At 27.4% G+C, this 16,681-nt stretch overlaps 2 protein-coding genes across 5 annotated transcripts in view; both read right to left on the bottom strand.

The window, feature by feature from the left end:
* Positions 1–529: 529 nt before the first annotated feature.
* LOC111620277 (myosin heavy chain, clone 203-like) lies at positions 530–7,343 on the bottom strand. Of its 2 annotated transcripts, XM_023362171.1 has the most exons (13): positions 7,195–7,343; positions 7,080–7,120; positions 6,434–6,514; positions 6,208–6,343; positions 5,919–5,996; positions 5,727–5,838; positions 5,542–5,612; positions 5,387–5,479; positions 2,305–2,397; positions 2,156–2,221; positions 1,832–1,939; positions 1,035–1,182; positions 535–972 (listed from the first exon to the last, which is right to left on the bottom strand). In XM_023362171.1, exons 1-13 carry the CDS (start codon positions 7,279–7,281, stop codon positions 737–739), a joined length of 1,350 nt encoding a protein of 449 aa, XP_023217939.1. In that variant the 5' UTR covers positions 7,282–7,343; the 3' UTR covers positions 535–736. The 2 variants fall into 2 exon arrangements, with proteins under 2 accessions (XP_023217940.1, XP_023217939.1); XM_023362172.1 differs by lacking the exon at positions 1,832–1,939 and having other exon boundaries at positions 530–972.
* A 1,141-nt stretch (positions 7,344–8,484) lies between these two features.
* Positions 8,485–16,681, bottom strand: part of LOC111620302 (leucine-rich repeat-containing protein 45-like) — a 22,012-nt gene continuing 13,815 nt past the window's right edge. For all 3 annotated transcript variants that reach the window (XM_023362208.1, XM_023362210.1, XM_023362209.1), the window contains exons 9-21: positions 14,989–15,101; positions 14,874–14,914; positions 14,228–14,308; positions 14,002–14,137; positions 13,713–13,790; positions 13,521–13,632; positions 13,336–13,406; positions 13,181–13,273; positions 10,102–10,194; positions 9,953–10,018; positions 9,629–9,736; positions 8,832–8,979; positions 8,485–8,769 (exon numbers count right to left, since the gene is read on the bottom strand). In XM_023362208.1, the coding sequence (XP_023217976.1) occupies positions 8,534–8,769; positions 8,832–8,979; positions 9,629–9,736; positions 9,953–10,018; positions 10,102–10,194; positions 13,181–13,273; positions 13,336–13,406; positions 13,521–13,632; positions 13,713–13,790; positions 14,002–14,137; positions 14,228–14,308; positions 14,874–14,914; positions 14,989–15,101 (1,376 nt within the window). In that variant the 3' untranslated portion in view covers positions 8,485–8,533. The remainder of the gene's footprint in view (positions 8,770–8,831; positions 8,980–9,628; positions 9,737–9,952; positions 10,019–10,101; positions 10,195–13,180; positions 13,274–13,335; positions 13,407–13,520; positions 13,633–13,712; positions 13,791–14,001; positions 14,138–14,227; positions 14,309–14,873; positions 14,915–14,988; positions 15,102–16,681) is intronic.

Genomic DNA, 16,681 nt, shown 5'->3' with positions numbered 1-16,681 from the left:
ATTCAACTAAATAAAATTTGATGATAAAAATTGCCACGTGCCTGAAAGTAAATTCAATAATAATTTGTGTTTGAATTACTACTAATAACTACTAGCACGGTTTCAAAATACCAGATGTGAATCATTTATAGATGAACCCAGAAAAGAATTTGCTATACTGATGATTTTTGTGTAGAATGACAATCAGTGAACCATCAATTTTTATGAGTTCCTGCTAGTAAGAATTATGATTTAAAACAGTTCAACTGTATTATTTCATTAATCTCTAATCAATCAGTTTTAATATATTTATATTAGGATATTATTAAGAAGAATTTATTTTGGGAAAATTAATAGCTTTTTCATATTTTTAAAATTGTTACATTAAAGAGCAAATTTTTATATGATTATTCTGTTTTGTAAAGTTCAAACATCTGATAGTGAAATCTTATTTATCATTACACAATACTGTAGTTTACTTATTACAAGCATTGAAAAATAACAAAGATTAATTTAAAAAATTTTTTTTAAATAAACAGAAAGTCTGGCTATCATTTAAATCCACTCTTTCATAAAATTAAAACATCAATTTGATTCATCAGAATTCTTTACATTTTATTTTAAAACTTTTTAAAATATTTTGATAAATTTGATAATCTGCTTTAGATAATAATTTTGTATTCAACTTGTGAAAATGATTTACTGCCAAATTCTTTAACATGATAAAAATAATTTTGAAGTTAAAAATTATTATAAATTATTTTTTTGAAAACGGAGTGGAAGTTGATCCTCTAGAAGCAAAATAGCTGGTAATATCCAATCTGGGAACATTATCCATATAATTCTTGAAAGCAGAATACAACTCTGAAGCTCTATTAAGTTCTTCTTGCTGTTTATTTTGTAATTCAGTTTCTTTTTTTTGTAATATATCCTTCAGAGTATTAATTTGATAATCTTTATTAGCAATATTTTCTGAATATTGGTTTTGAAGATCTGAAATATATAAATAATTAGAATAGAAAAAAAATGTAAGAAAGTTATTAAGAAACACTTACTATTGAGGGTGGTTTCTAATTCCAAAACTTTACTCTGTAAATTATTATTGTTATCTTTTTCTTTCATTAACTCATTATGTTTATCTCGGTTTTCTGTTTCTGAAGTAGTAACTATATTTCTTAATTCACTTTCTTTAGAAGCTAATTGCTATAAAACAAAAGCAATATAGAAATATGTTTTATATATTATTGAAATTCTTAAATCATCAATAAGGCATTTAATAATTGAGGCTAAGTATTAGCAAAATCTCTTCCACACAGAATTGCCACTAAGCCAAAAGTATAAAAAATGAGGGCTGTGACTGTCACTTTGACTCCACTGTATATCAAAACAATGTCCCACAGAAAAAAAAGGGCATTGCTTGCACCTAATAGAGAATGGGTGCCAAAAACAAACAAGCAGTTGACAAGTGAATGCAAGGATTGCCTCTTCTGGACCCAGCAGATGCAAAGATTGTCCCTTTCTTTCTGGCAAGTGCAAGGATCACATCTCCATTGCCAACAAGTGTATGGATTGTCTTCTTATGTTAAGAACAACTATTTTTTTCCTGATCACACACTCACTCACTCTTCCCTTCTCAATCTCACACATACCTGAGTGCATAACATGTTTGAATGTGTAAGAGTGCCCTTACACATTCAAACACACGTCAACACTCAAGTTAGATAAAGTGAAAGATAATTTATATATACTAATAGAAATTAAAAAAACCAATGCTCTGCTTCAATTCTATTGCAATATGATAAAGTTGTGTCCTGTCCCTAGTTTATAAAATACATTAAAATTATATTTTAACCTCTTTCAGTTGACTGACTATTTTATGTAGATTTTCTTTTTCTATTTCTAAGTGCTCTTTCACAGACTGTAACTGTGTAATGTCAAATTCCTTCTGGGAGATCACTTTCTACGAAAAATAAATTTTATTTTTAATTATAGTGATTGTTCAATATTAGAATGAATTTATATAAACTCAGGATTACAGTACAATTAAAGTAAAAGATACAGTACAGTAGTAAACAATAAAAAAATATCAATTCTACAAACTATTTTTTTCCAGATGCTTAATATATCTTGGTTTAAGTTAATTGTGTATGAAGTACATTTCTGAAATGTTACTCACTATTTGATCATCATTTTCTTTTTGTAATGTATGGACTTTTTCTGAGAGCTGAGAGCACTGTGCTTCCTAATAATAATTCAAAACAATTATTAGTTTTTATTATTTTTCAAGTAATTTAATTATAAAATTAAATAAAATTTATAACTTGCCATTTCTTCATGAAACTTTAATCTTTGTTGCTGAAGTAGTTCTTCAGTCTTAGTTCTCTCTTCTACAAGTTTTCCATTAAGATGCATTATTTCCTACAATTTAATAACAGAATATTTTATGATTTTACTAATGTTTTATGTAATATATTTTTTTCTTATTAATTATCAGAATTTTTAACATTTTTTTGCAATTTATTTATTAATAATAAATACTGTATTTGAAGATAAATTTATAATTGAAAAATATTTCTTTATAGTGATGTAAAATAGTGATTATGCTAAAATATTGACTCCAGAAATAATCGTGTTCAAATCTATCTCTAGCCAATTGTTCTGAATCTACACAAAATTATTTCTAAATTATTAGTTAATTTCTCATTAAATTTATTGACAGATAAATATACTCATACTCTAAATTTTAACAAAAAAAGCTTGTTTTGTCATTGGTTAGTAAAAACAAAGAAAAAGGATAGCTATAAAATTAAATTTGAGTTATTTTTGGATTATTTTGTAAAAATATAACTTATAAAAAAGTCTCTTCATTTTTATATATCACTTTAAAATCAAACATTATTAAATTTATTTCTACTTTTATTTTATTCTTATATTGTAAAATAGAAATAATTTGATTTTAAAACAGTATAAGAATTTATGTTATTTTTCAGGCAATAGAGCAATATTTGAAAAATATTATTTTGGGTTCTTCTCTCATTTTTCATTTTCCTAAAGCTTTTAACATCTATTATGAAACAGTAAGTGATATTAGTTGAAAGGAGATGAATTTATTCTAAAATTCATTTTATGAATTCCAATATACAGTAGACTCTTGTTAATCTGGCATTACTTGTACAGAGAGGTGTATGATTACTTGAGAGTAAATGGCAACGAATGATGATAGTCCTTCAATATTGATTCATTTTGGAGAGACGGGCAAATAATACAATACTCTGACATGCAATACTGTATACAGAAATGAAACACAAGTAAACAGGAAAACAAGATGTGGACATGGCTAACATTTTCATGAAATTGGAAGCACATAATTGATCACACTGGAGGCTATGCTGGATAATTGAGAGGCCAGATTATTGAGGCCATTGATTTTTATGTAAAAATTGAAAAAAATTTAAAAATTTATGTTTAAATCACTATTATCTATTTTCAGGAGATAAAGTATATTTTAAAATTAAAACATTAATCCAAATAAGTTCAAAGCATATCCAACATAAATTTTCTCTCATATTAATTTAATTATCTCTCTCAAATATGATAATGATGATTGATAAAATTTTTAAGTTTCTTTAAAGTAGTATTTTATGCACTGGATTATAAGATTTAGTTAATTAGAATTTAGAATTAATGAATTAACTGCATTAAATATATATATGTTTTAATTATTATTTTATAAATTAAATCATTGTAGATTCTAGAATGTTAAATTTGCTATAGTTAGTCAATTTGGACAGATTCTATATAATCATTCTACAAGGAAGATTCAAAAAGTAAGTTACATTTCTCCCCAAAGACGGCAGCATTACACAATAAGAGCAAAGCTTGCACAGAAGAGAGTTGAGGTCCATAGCTTCTTGTACAAAAGGCATTGTCTTCTTGTACAGTGGCATTTTCATTTGAGTAACAGCAAGCATTGCTGCATAGTACAAGAACAAAATGGCATGTCAGCTGGAAACTTATTTCAATGTTGAAGTACGCAGAACAGTATGTTTTTTTGTGGGCAAAACGTCACACATATTGTGAAAGGTATGTCTCACATACCTTTCATTGTGAAATATCGACTGTGATGGGCCACATGCAATGTCATGTCCAGCCATAATGAAATGGTGCAGCAGTTCAAAGACTTGACTGATGCAGAAAGGCAAGGAAGGCCAACAACAGTGAGCACAACAGACATGGTGCAGCAGGCAAAAGACATGATTCTCATATTGACCATTGCACAAATTGCACAGGATTTGAGAATATCCATTGGCAGTGCTCATTCCATCATCTGTCACCAATTGGATTATCATAAGTTGTGTTCATGATGGGTTCCTTGCTCATTGACTTCTGAACACAAAGGTGCAAGGTTTGTGGCTTCTCTGGACTTCCTTAAATGTTATGATGTAGAAGGCAATGATTTTCTAAGCTGCATCATTATGGGTGATGAGACATGAATGCATCATTTCATCCCAGAAATGAAGCAAGCATTGATGGCATGGAGACACACATTGTCACCTGTGAGAACAAAATGTAAAGTTGTCCTATCAGCAGATGAGGTCACGGCCACTGTCTTTTTTGACTGTGAAACAGTTGTTTACACCAAGTTTGAGAGGAAGGACACAACCATTAATGCTAATTTGTACTGGGAAACACTGAGGGCTTAGCACAAAGCTGTGAAAAACAAGAGGCCTTGAAAGTTAAGCAAAAGCATTGTCTTCTTGTACAATAATGCAACACCTCAGGCTTTGCTTTTCAGTTTTGGATGGGAGGTATGGCAGCATCCAGCCTACAGTTCCAATCTGGTGCCTTGTGATTTTCATGTGTTCAGAAAGCTAAAACAAGATATGGATGGATGTCAATTTGCCAATAATGACCAGATTCAGACAGTTCTCTGCTGGCTCCATGAACAAGGAGCAACTTTCTATTGTTAGGGCATCAACAATTAGTACAACATTCTAACAAATGTTTACAGCAACTGGGTGATTATATAGAAAAATAGTGCGGTGTATGTGTATGGTAATTATTGTATGGTAATGCTTTTCTCAATAAAGTATTCCTGACATACACTTACTTATTGAATGTTCCTCGTAATTAGTAGATCTGTAATATTTTGTATAAAATTATGATATTTTAAACTGTGAAAGTTACTCAACAAATACGATCCTTATTTATTAATTATTGTACTTTGTTACTTCCATTAATTATATTAGCATATATTTATTAACTAGTAAGCTAAATGGATTATGTACAGTATATGATACTCATAAGTTGGTTTTAAATTAATAATTTAAAAATTAATCTGTAAGAAATTTTTCCAGTTTTCAAACACATAAAAACAAATTTTGTACTAAAGTTATTAAGATTTTACTTTTTCAAGTTGTGTTCTTTGCATTTCAAGTCGCTGCAAATTTTCATTTAGTTTCTGTTCTATTTCTTCTATGCCTTTTTTTGCATTTGCAATCTGACCAAAAAAAAAGTATTAAAAAAAATTTAATCAAAAAATAATTTAGATTAAATATTTACTTCATCTTGTTTTGATTGTTCTACTTCCTTAATTGCTTCATTTTGTTCTTGTTTAATTGCATTTATTTCCTCTGAAAACATTTTAATATTTATAAGCATTTGATTTATTTAGAAATATAATTCAAGATGAAATATCTGCATAATTTTAGCTGAAACAATAAAATTGTTTAAAATTATTGAAATACCAGCATGGATAACTTCTGAATGTTTTAGCTGTATTTCTAAAGATGCAATAGAAGTTTGTAATTTCTCTATTTTTGATGTGTGAATCTCATGAGTCTTCAAAGCACATTCTAACTAGTAAAAAAAATTTTTATTTAATAATTTCATTGTTGTAAATTATATATAATATGATAGAAAATTCAAAAAATAATTACTTGAAGTTCTAAAGATCGCTTCTCTTCTTTTATAGCATCTATTTCAGCAACAATGTTTGCTTCAGCATCCAATCTGTCCTAAATTATAAATAAATATTATATCCTTAACCTATCCTTAATCCTTTCCTTAATTCTATCCTTAACCTTTTTCTATAAATATTAGATTTACAAAAAATGCTTCTAGTTTGAAATATTTTTTTAAAAGATGAATGAATATTCTAAAAATATTTTAAGCTTAATTGAGAATATACTAATATTAATTATTAATAATTGTATAACTTAAACCAACTTTATTTTCTTTAATGAGAAGTTTTTGTTGTTGGTTCTTTAATTCTTCATTTTCTGCTTTATACTGTGCTAAAAGTTTGTTTGCTTCTTTATTTTGCTCATGAATAACTTCTAGATCATTTTGTAATTTATTAACTCTATGAATTTCATCAAATTTTAAATAAATATAAAACATCTTTCATTTTATTGTATTGTACAAAAACATCTTAAAGCATTTTATATAATACCTTTCTACCATTGCATCAAAAGCAATTTTCTTTTCCTTTAATTCATTTGCTAAATCCTTAATGTTTCCTATTTTGTCTCCACTTGATGTGATTCATATCAAATAAATATTTTAAAATAATTTTTTAATATAGTTTTAATATCTTATATTTACAATTAAGATAGCTTATTATTTCAATTTTTAAAGTTCTATTATTAACAAATATGTAAACTTTTGATGAAATTGTTTGTTAATAATTGAATATTTATGTTAGATCTACCAATGTTAAATATATCAATAGCTAAGTTTAACAGCAAGTTAATGATTTTCATTATTGATATAAATACATTTAACTTGATATGTTGATAAGTTGACTAGCTATTGATATGTTTGACATTGATAGATCTAATATAAATATTCAATTATTAGTACACAATTTCACATGTTTGTTAATAATAAAATGTTAAAAATTGAAATAAACTAGCAGATGTTTACATTTTAAAAAAATTTTCTAGAATATTATTAATTGAAAATGTAAAAGTTTATATAAAAATCAAACTTTTAAAAATGAATATTAAACATAGCAGATTTTTTCTCTAAAATGTTTAATTTTAAATTTAGTGTAAAAAATTGTAAATTTTTTTCTATCTAAAACTAAAAGAAATTACCTTTCCTGAAAAAGTTCTTGTGTATAACTAGGAAGGGTTTGCTGAAATATTTAAAATTACATATTATTTATTGTGGAATATAATAATATATTATGTTAAATGAAAATGAGAATACCTGCTCTAATTGATAATCTTTTGTAGTTTGCATCTCATTAGTAATTTGTTTAGTTCTTGTAATCTGTTCCTCTTGCAATAACTGCATAGTGCAATTATTGTTAAGGGCAGCAGCTATTCAAAAGCATTATATTAATAACATTAATAACTTGAGTTTATATTTTATAAAAGCAAACTGTAAGATGCTCTATGCATAAATTTATTGAACTAAATCAAAATAAAAAATGAAATCTTAAAAAATATTATATAAATTTTCTGAAATAATACAGTAAGATTAAAAATATGTTTATGAGAAGCAAACTGAAACTTTTGAATACAATAAATAAATTTAAAAAAAAGGGCAAAAATAACATAGGCTTAACTGCACAAATTTAAATTTTATATCTCAAGAACAGTTATTGCATAAATAAATATACAATATAAAAAGTATAATGAGAAAAGTTAAAGAATTTATCCCAATTTTATTTCTTGATTAAAAAATCTTAATTATTACCTATCAACATACAAGTACAGTATTCTTTCTCTCATCAGAAATTTTTCACTATTACATATATACATATTTTTGTATACATGGAGGGCACTTTTTTAGAATTTATTTTGAACTTGGAGTAATTTCTTTATTTTTTTACTCCTCACAAAAAATGATATCATTAAGTCCCAAATGCATTTTTACATTTCAAAAAATTTACTATTCATCAGCATTTATAATTAACTGATAAGTTAATTATAAATATATTGGTTATGTGCCGGATCGTTAAAAATGTATATCCACGGATATGGATACAGATATGGATCATTAGTGTCTAGATCCACAGATACGGATCTCAACTTGTATTCAGTTGGCGCCAGTGCATGTGACCTTGGACCGATAGTTGACGCCTTGTGTTAGTAACGTGACATGTTTTGACTTGCACTGCGCGTGTTTTTGTTTATAGTTTAGTGTGACACAGGATAGTGTAGATTACGTTTGTATTTTTGGAGAGTGTTGAGTTAAATTAAAATATATTTAAAATAAAAACAATGTTGACAAAAAAGTTTAGTAGTTTAATATGGAAAAATTTATGATAGTAAATGAATTTTGCATGATAAAATTTTTGCAATATGAATGTGCCAAATATGTGATTTTAAGAAATAAAAAGTGACTTGAATTGAAGTTATTAGTATTTTATTGCTACCTATCTTTAAAATTTCATATAAGTAATGAAATTCATTAAGATAAAAGATCCGTTAAAGATCCGCTAAAAAGTAACGGATACGGATCTTTTTTCCCTACGGNAATGAGTTACTGCCAAATTCTTTAACATGATAAAAATAATTTTGAAGTTAAAAATTATTATAAATTATTTTTTTGAAAACGGAGTGGAAGTTGATCCTCTAGAAGCAAAATAGCTGGTAATATCCAATCTGGGAACATTATCCATATAATTCTTGAAAGCAGAATACAACTCTGAAGCTCTATTAAGTTCTTCTTGCTGTTTATTTTGTAATTCAGTTTCTTTTTTTTGTAATATATCCTTCAGAGTATTAATTTGATAATCTTTATTAGCAATATTTTCTGAATATTGGTTTTGAAGATCTGAAATATATAAATAATTAGAATAGAAAAAAAATGTAAGAAAGTTATTAAGAAACACTTACTATTGAGGGTGGTTTCTAATTCCAAAACTTTACTCTGTAAATTATTATTGTTATCTTTTTCTTTCATTAACTCATTATGTTTATCTCGGTTTTCTGTTTCTGAAGTAGTAACTATATTTCTTAATTCACTTTCTTTAGAAGCTAATTGCTATAAAACAAAAGCAATATAGAAATATGTTTTATATATTATTGAAATTCTTAAATCATCAATAAGGCATTTAATAATTGAGGCTAAGTATTAGCAAAATCTCTTCCACACAGAATTGCCACTAAGCCAAAAGTATAAAAAATGAGGGCTGTGACTGTCACTTTGACTCCACTGTATATCAAAACAATGTCCCACAGAAAAAAAAGGGCATTGCTTGCACCTAATAGAGAATGGGTGCCAAAAACAAACAAGCAGTTGACAAGTGAATGCAAGGATTGCCTCTTCTGGACCCAGCAGATGCAAAGATTGTCCCTTTCTTTCTGGCAAGTGCAAGGATCACATCTCCATTGCCAACAAGTGTATGGATTGTCTTCTTATGTGAAGAACAACTATTTTTTTCCTGATCACACACTCACTCACTCTTCCCTTCTCAATCTCACACATACCTGAGTGCATGACATGTTTGAATGTGTAAGAGTGCCCTTACACATTCAAACACACGTCAACACTCAAGTTAGATAAAGTGAAAGATAATTTATATATACTAATAGAAATTAAAAAAACCAATGCTCTGCTTCAATTCTATTGCAATATGATAAAGTTGTGTCCTGTCCCTAGTTTATAAAATACATTAAAATTATATTTTAACCTCTTTCAGTTGACTGACTATTTTATGTAGATTTTCTTTTTCTATTTCTAAGTGCTCTTTCACAGACTGTAACTGTGTAATGTCAAATTCCTTCTGGGAGATCACTTTCTACGAAAAATAAATTTTATTTTTAATTATAGTGATTGTTCAATATTAGAATGAATTTATATAAACTCAGGATTACAGTACAATTAAAGTAAAAGATACAGTACAGTAGTAAACAATAAAAAAATATCAATTCTACAAACTATTTTTTTCCAGATGCTTAATATATCTTGGTTTAAGTTAATTGTGTATGAAGTACATTTCTGAAATGTTACTCACTATTTGATCATCATTTTCTTTTTGTAATGTATGGACTTTTTCTGAGAGCTGAGAGCACTGTGCTTCCTAATAATAATTCAAAACAATTATTAGTTTTTATTATTTTTCAAGTAATTTAATTATAAAATTAAATAAAATTTATAACTTGCCATTTCTTCATGAAACTTTAATCTTTGTTGCTGAAGTAGTTCTTCAGTCTTAGTTCTCTCTTCTACAAGTTTTCCATTAAGATGCATTATTTCCTACAATTTAATAACAGAATATTTTATGATTTTACTAATGTTTTATGTAATATATTTTTTTCTTATTAATTATCAGAATTTTTAACATTTTTTTGCAATTTATTTATTAATAATAAATACTGTATTTGAAGATAAATTTATAATTGAAAAATATTTCTTTATAGTGATGTAAAATAGTGATTATGCTAAAATATTGACTCCAGAAATAATCGTGTTCAAATCTATCTCTAGCCAATTGTTCTGAATCTACACAAAATTATTTCTAAATTATTAGTTAATTTCTCATTAAATTTATTGACAGATAAATATACTCATACTCTAAATTTTAACAAAAAAAGCTTGTTTTGTCATTGGTTAGTAAAAACAAAGAAAAAGGATAGCTATAAAATTAAATTTGAGTTATTTTTGGATTATTTTGTAAAAATATAACTTATAAAAAAGTCTCTTCATTTTTATATATCACTTTAAAATCAAACATTATTAAATTTATTTCTACTTTTATTTTATTCTTATATTGTAAAATAGAAATAATTTGATTTTAAAACAGTATAAGAATTTATGTTATTTTTCAGGCAATAGAGCAATATTTGAAAAATATTATTTTGGGTTCTTCTCTCATTTTTCATTTTCCTAAAGCTTTTAACATCTATTATGAAACAGTAAGTGATATTAGTTGAAAGGAGATGAATTTATTCTAAAATTCATTTTATGAATTCCAATATACAGTAGACTCTTGTTAATCTGGCATTACTTGTACAGAGAGGTGTATGATTACTTGAGAGTAAATGGCAACGAATGATGATAGTCCTTCAATATTGATTCATTTTGGAGAGACGGGCAAATAATACAATACTCTGACATGCAATACTGTATACAGAAATGAAACACAAGTAAACAGGAAAACAAGATGTGGACATGGCTAACATTTTCATGAAATTGGAAGCACATAATTGATCACACTGGAGGCTATGCTGGATAATTGAGAGGCCAGATTATTGAGGCCATTGATTTTTATGTAAAAATTGAAAAAAATTTAAAAATTTATGTTTAAATCACTATTATCTATTTTCAGGAGATAAAGTATATTTTAAAATTAAAACATTAATCCAAATAAGTTCAAAGCATATCCAACATAAATTTTCTCTCATATTAATTTAATTATCTCTCTCAAATATGATAATGATGATTGATAAAATTTTTAAGTTTCTTTAAAGTAGTATTTTATGCACTGGATTATAAGATTTAGTTAATTAGAATTTAGAATTAATGAATTAACTGCATTAAATATATATATGTTTTAATTATTATTTTATAAATTAAATCATTGTAGATTCTAGAATGTTAAATTTGCTATAGTTAGTCAATTTGGACAGATTCTATATAATCATTCTACAAGGAAGATTCAAAAAGTAAGTTACATTTCTCCCCAAAGACGGCAGCATTACACAATAAGAGCAAAGCTTGCACAGAAGAGAGTTGAGGTCCATAGCTTCTTGTACAAAAGGCATTGTCTTCTTGTACAGTGGCATTTTCATTTGAGTAACAGCAAGCATTGCTGCATAGTACAAGAACAAAATGGCATGTCAGCTGGAAACTTATTTCAATGTTGAAGTACGCAGAACAGTATGTTTTTTTGTGGGCAAAACGTCACACATATTGTGAAAGGTATGTCTCACATACCTTTCATTGTGAAATATCGACTGTGATGGGCCACATGCAATGTCATGTCCAGCCATAATGAAATGGTGCAGCAGTTCAAAGACTTGACTGATGCAGAAAGGCAAGGAAGGCCAACAACAGTGAGCACAACAGACATGGTGCAGCAGGCAAAAGACATGATTCTCATATTGACCATTGCACAAATTGCACAGGATTTGAGAATATCCATTGGCAGTGCTCATTCCATCATCTGTCACCAATTGGATTATCATAAGTTGTGTTCATGATGGGTTCCTTGCTCATTGACTTCTGAACACAAAGGTGCAAGGTTTGTGGCTTCTCTGGACTTCCTTAAATGTTATGATGTAGAAGGCAATGATTTTCTAAGCTGCATCATTATGGGTGATGAGACATGAATGCATCATTTCATTCCAGAAATGAAGCAAGCATTGATGGCATGGAGACACACATTGTCACCTGTGAGAACAAAATGTAAAGTTGTCCTATCAGCAGATGAGGTCACGGCCACTGTCTTTTTTGACTGTGAAACAGTTGTTTACACCAAGTTTGAGAGGAAGGACACAACCATTAATGCTAATTTGTACTGGGAAACACTGAGGGCTTAGCACAAAGCTGTGAAAAACAAGAGGCCTTGAAAGTTAAGCAAAAGCATTGTCTTCTTGTACAATGCAACACCTCAGGCTTTGCTTTTCAGTTTTGGATGGGAGGTATGGCAGCATCCAGCCTACAGTTCCAATCTGGTGCCTTGTGATTTTCATGTGTTCAGAAAGCTAAAACAAGATATGGATGGATGTCAATTTGCCAATAATGACCAGATTCAGACAGTTCTCTGCTGGCTCCATGAACAAGGAGCAACTTTCTATTGTTAGGGCATCAACAATTAGTACAACATTCTAACAAATGTTTACAGCAACTGGGTGATTATATAGAAAAATAGTGCGGTGTATGTGTATGGTAATTATTGTATGGTAATGCTTTTCTCAATAAAGTATTCCTGACATACACTTACTTATTGAATGTTCCTCGTAATTAGTAGATCTGTAATATTTTGTATAAAATTATGATATTTTAAACTGTGAAAGTTACTCAACAAATACGATCCTTATTTATTAATTATTGTACTTTGTTACTTCCATTAATTATATTAGCATATATTTATTAACTAGTAAGCTAAATGGATTATGTACAGTATATGATACTCATAAGTTGGTTTTAAATTAATAATTTAAAAATTAATCTGTAAGAAATTTTTCCAGTTTTCAAACACATAAAAACAAATTTTGTACTAAAGTTATTAAGATTTTACTTTTTCAAGTTGTGTTCTTTGCATTTCAAGTCGCTGCAAATTTTCATTTAGTTTCTGTTCTATTTCTTCTATGCCTTTTTTTGCATTTGCAATCTGACCAAAAAAAAAGTATTAAAAAAAATTTTATCAAAAAATAATTTAGATTAAATATTTACTTCATCTTGTTTTGATTGTTCTACTTCCTTAATTGCTTCATTTTGTTCTTGTTTAATTGCATTTATTTCCTCTGAAAACATTTTAATATTTATAAGCATTTGATTTATTTAGAAATATAATTCAAGATGAAATATCTGCATAATTTTAGCTGAAACAATAAAATTGTTTAAAATTATTGAAATACCAGCATGGATAACTTCTGAATGTTTTAGCTGTATTTCTAAAGATGCAATAGAAGTTTGTAATTTCTCTATTTTTGATGTGTGAATCTCATGAGTCTTCAAAGCACATTCTAACTAGTAAAAAAAATTTTTATTTAATAATTTCATTGTTGTAAATTATATATAATATGATAGAAAATTCAAAAAATAATTACTTGAAGTTCTAAAGATCGCTTCTCTTCTTTTATAGCATCTATTTCAGCAACAATGTTTGCTTCAGCATCCAATCTGTCCTAAATTATAAATAAATATTATATCCTTAACCTATCCTTAATCCTTTCCTTAATTCTATCCTTAACCTTTTTCTATAAATATTAGATTTACAAAAAATGCTTCTAGTTTGAAATATTTTTTTAAAAGATGAATGAATATTCTAAAAATATTTTAAGCTTAATTGAGAATATACTAATATTAATTATTAATAATTGTATAACTTAAACCAACTTTATTTTCTTTAATGAGAAGTTTTTGTTGTTGGTTCTTTAATTCTTCATTTTCTGCTTTATACTGTGCTAAAAGTTTGTTTGCTTCTTTATTTTGCTCATGAATAACTTCTAGATCATTTTGTAATTTATTAACTCTATGAATTTCATCAAATTTTAAATAAATATAAAACATCTTTCATTTTATTGTATTGTACAAAAACATCTTAAAGCATTTTATATAATACCTTTCTACCATTGCATCAAAAGCAATTTTCTTTTCCTTTAATTCATTTGCTAAATCCTTAATGTTTCCTATTTTGTCTCCACTTGATGTGATTCATATCAAATAAATATTTTAAAATAATTTTTTAATATAGTTTTAATATCTTATATTTACAATTAAGATAGCTTATTATTTCAATTTTTAAAGTTCTATTATTAACAAATATGTAAACTTTTGATGAAATTGTTTGTTAATAATTGAATATTTATGTTAGATCTACCAATGTTAAATATATCAATAGCTAAGTTTAACAGCAAGTTAATGATTTTCATTATTGATATAAATACATTTAACTTGATATGTTGATAAGTTGACTAGCTATTGATATGTTTGACATTGATAGATCTAATATAAATATTCAATTATTAGTACACAATTTCACATGTTTGTTAATAATAAAATGTTAAAAATTGAAATAAACTAGCAGATGTTTACATTTTAAAAAAATTTTCTAGAATATTATTAATTGAAAATGTAAAAGTTTATATAAAAATCAAACTTTTAAAAATGAATATTAAACATAGCAGATTTTTTCTCTAAAATGTTTAATTTTAAATTTAGTGTAAAAAATTGTAAATTTTTTTCTATCTAAAACTAAAAGAAATTACCTTTCCTGAAAAAGTTCTTGTGTATAACTAGGAAGGGTTTGCTGAAATATTTAAAATTACATATTATTTATTGTGGAATATAATAATATATTATGTTAAATGAAAATGAGAATACCTGCTCTAATTGATAATCTTTTGTAGTTTGCATCTCATTAGTAATTTGTTTAGTTCTTGTAATCTGTTCCTCTTGCAATAACTGCATAGTGCAATTATTGTTAAGGGCAGCAGCTATTCAAAAGCATTATATTAATAACATTAATAACTTGAGTTTATATTTTATAAAAGCAAACTGTAAGATGCTCTATGCATAAATTTATTGAACTAAATCAAAATAAAAAATGAAATCTTAAAAAATATTATATAAATTTTCTGAAATAATACAGTAAGATTAAAAATATGTTTATGAGAAGCAAACTGAAACTTTTGAATACAATAAATAAATTTAAAAAAAAGGGCAAAAATAACATAGGCTTAACTGCACAAATTTAAATTTTATATCTCAAGAACAGTTATTGCATAAATAAATATACAATATAAAAAGTATAATGAGAAAAGTTAAAGAATTTATCCCAATTTTATTTCTTGATTAAAAAATCTTAATTATTACCTATCAACATACAAGTACAGTATTCTTTCTCTCATCAGAAATTTTTCACTATTACATATATACATATTTTTGTATACATGGAGGGCACTTTTTTAGAATTTATTTTGAACTTGGAGTAATTTCTTTATTTTTTTACTCCTCACAAAAAATGATATCATTAAGTCCCAAATGCATTTTTACATTTCAAAAAATTTACTATTCATCAGCATTTATAATTAACTGATAAGTTAATTATAAATATATTGGTTATGTGCCGGATCGTTAAAAATGTATATCCACGGATATGGATACAGATATGGATCATTAGTGTCTAGATCCACAGATACGGATCTCAACTTGTATTCAGTTGGCGCCAGTGCATGTGACCTTGGACCGATAGTTGACGCCTTGTGTTAGTAACGTGACATGTTTTGACTTGCACTGCGCGTGTTTTTGTTTATAGTTTAGTGTGACACAGGATAGTGTAGATTACGTTTGTATTTTTGGAGAGTGTTGAGTTAAATTAAAATATATTTAAAATAAAAACAATGTTGACAAAAAAGTTTAGTAGTGTGGTGTTTCGTTGCGACAAGTACAATGTCCCGCGAGCGGAGAAGTACGAAATAAATACACGTTGGATGTCTTTAACACAAAGATATTTATTGTCGCTTCGAACAGGTTCGTTTTTCTTCAGATCCCAACAATACAATGATCTCTGTACGTACATGCGTTAAAATTCGATCTAACAAACAGCGGATTAATTGAGAGTTACAACTATACGCGAGGCAAAAACTTATAACTAATTCTTACACTACTTACAACTAAAGAGGGAAGAAGAGAGTAGAAAGATAATAAAATATAAGAGGGAGATGGAAATACCCGGGATTTTGAGTTCGAAACCTTGGGTGGAACACCACGTGGACCTTTCCGTGGAACGTTGTCTCTCGTCCTTCCTTTATGTCTTTTCGTACGATTCTTTCGATGGCTTCCTCTAAAATTCTATTATAAGAGTTTCTTCCTATCGATTCGCTGGCTCCTCGTAGCTTCTAATTGTTTTACACTCAATCTGACGCTACACCACTTCTCCGTTCTTATTCTACGGACTTCGAGCCCAGACTTCTCCTTTAGCTTCGTAGTCTCCGATCGTCTCACACGCGATCCAGAGCACTACCTTCTCTCGTCAGTCCTCCTCGAGAGTTCCACCTCGACTGCTCTTTCCTTT

This window comes from Centruroides sculpturatus, unplaced genomic scaffold (assembly GCF_000671375.1).
Source record: "Centruroides sculpturatus isolate CEXI.00-Female unplaced genomic scaffold, Cexi_2.0 scaffold4, whole genome shotgun sequence".
Lineage (NCBI taxonomy): Eukaryota > Metazoa > Arthropoda > Arachnida > Scorpiones > Buthidae > Centruroides > Centruroides sculpturatus.
This window is presented reverse-complemented; position numbering and strand designations above follow the sequence as displayed.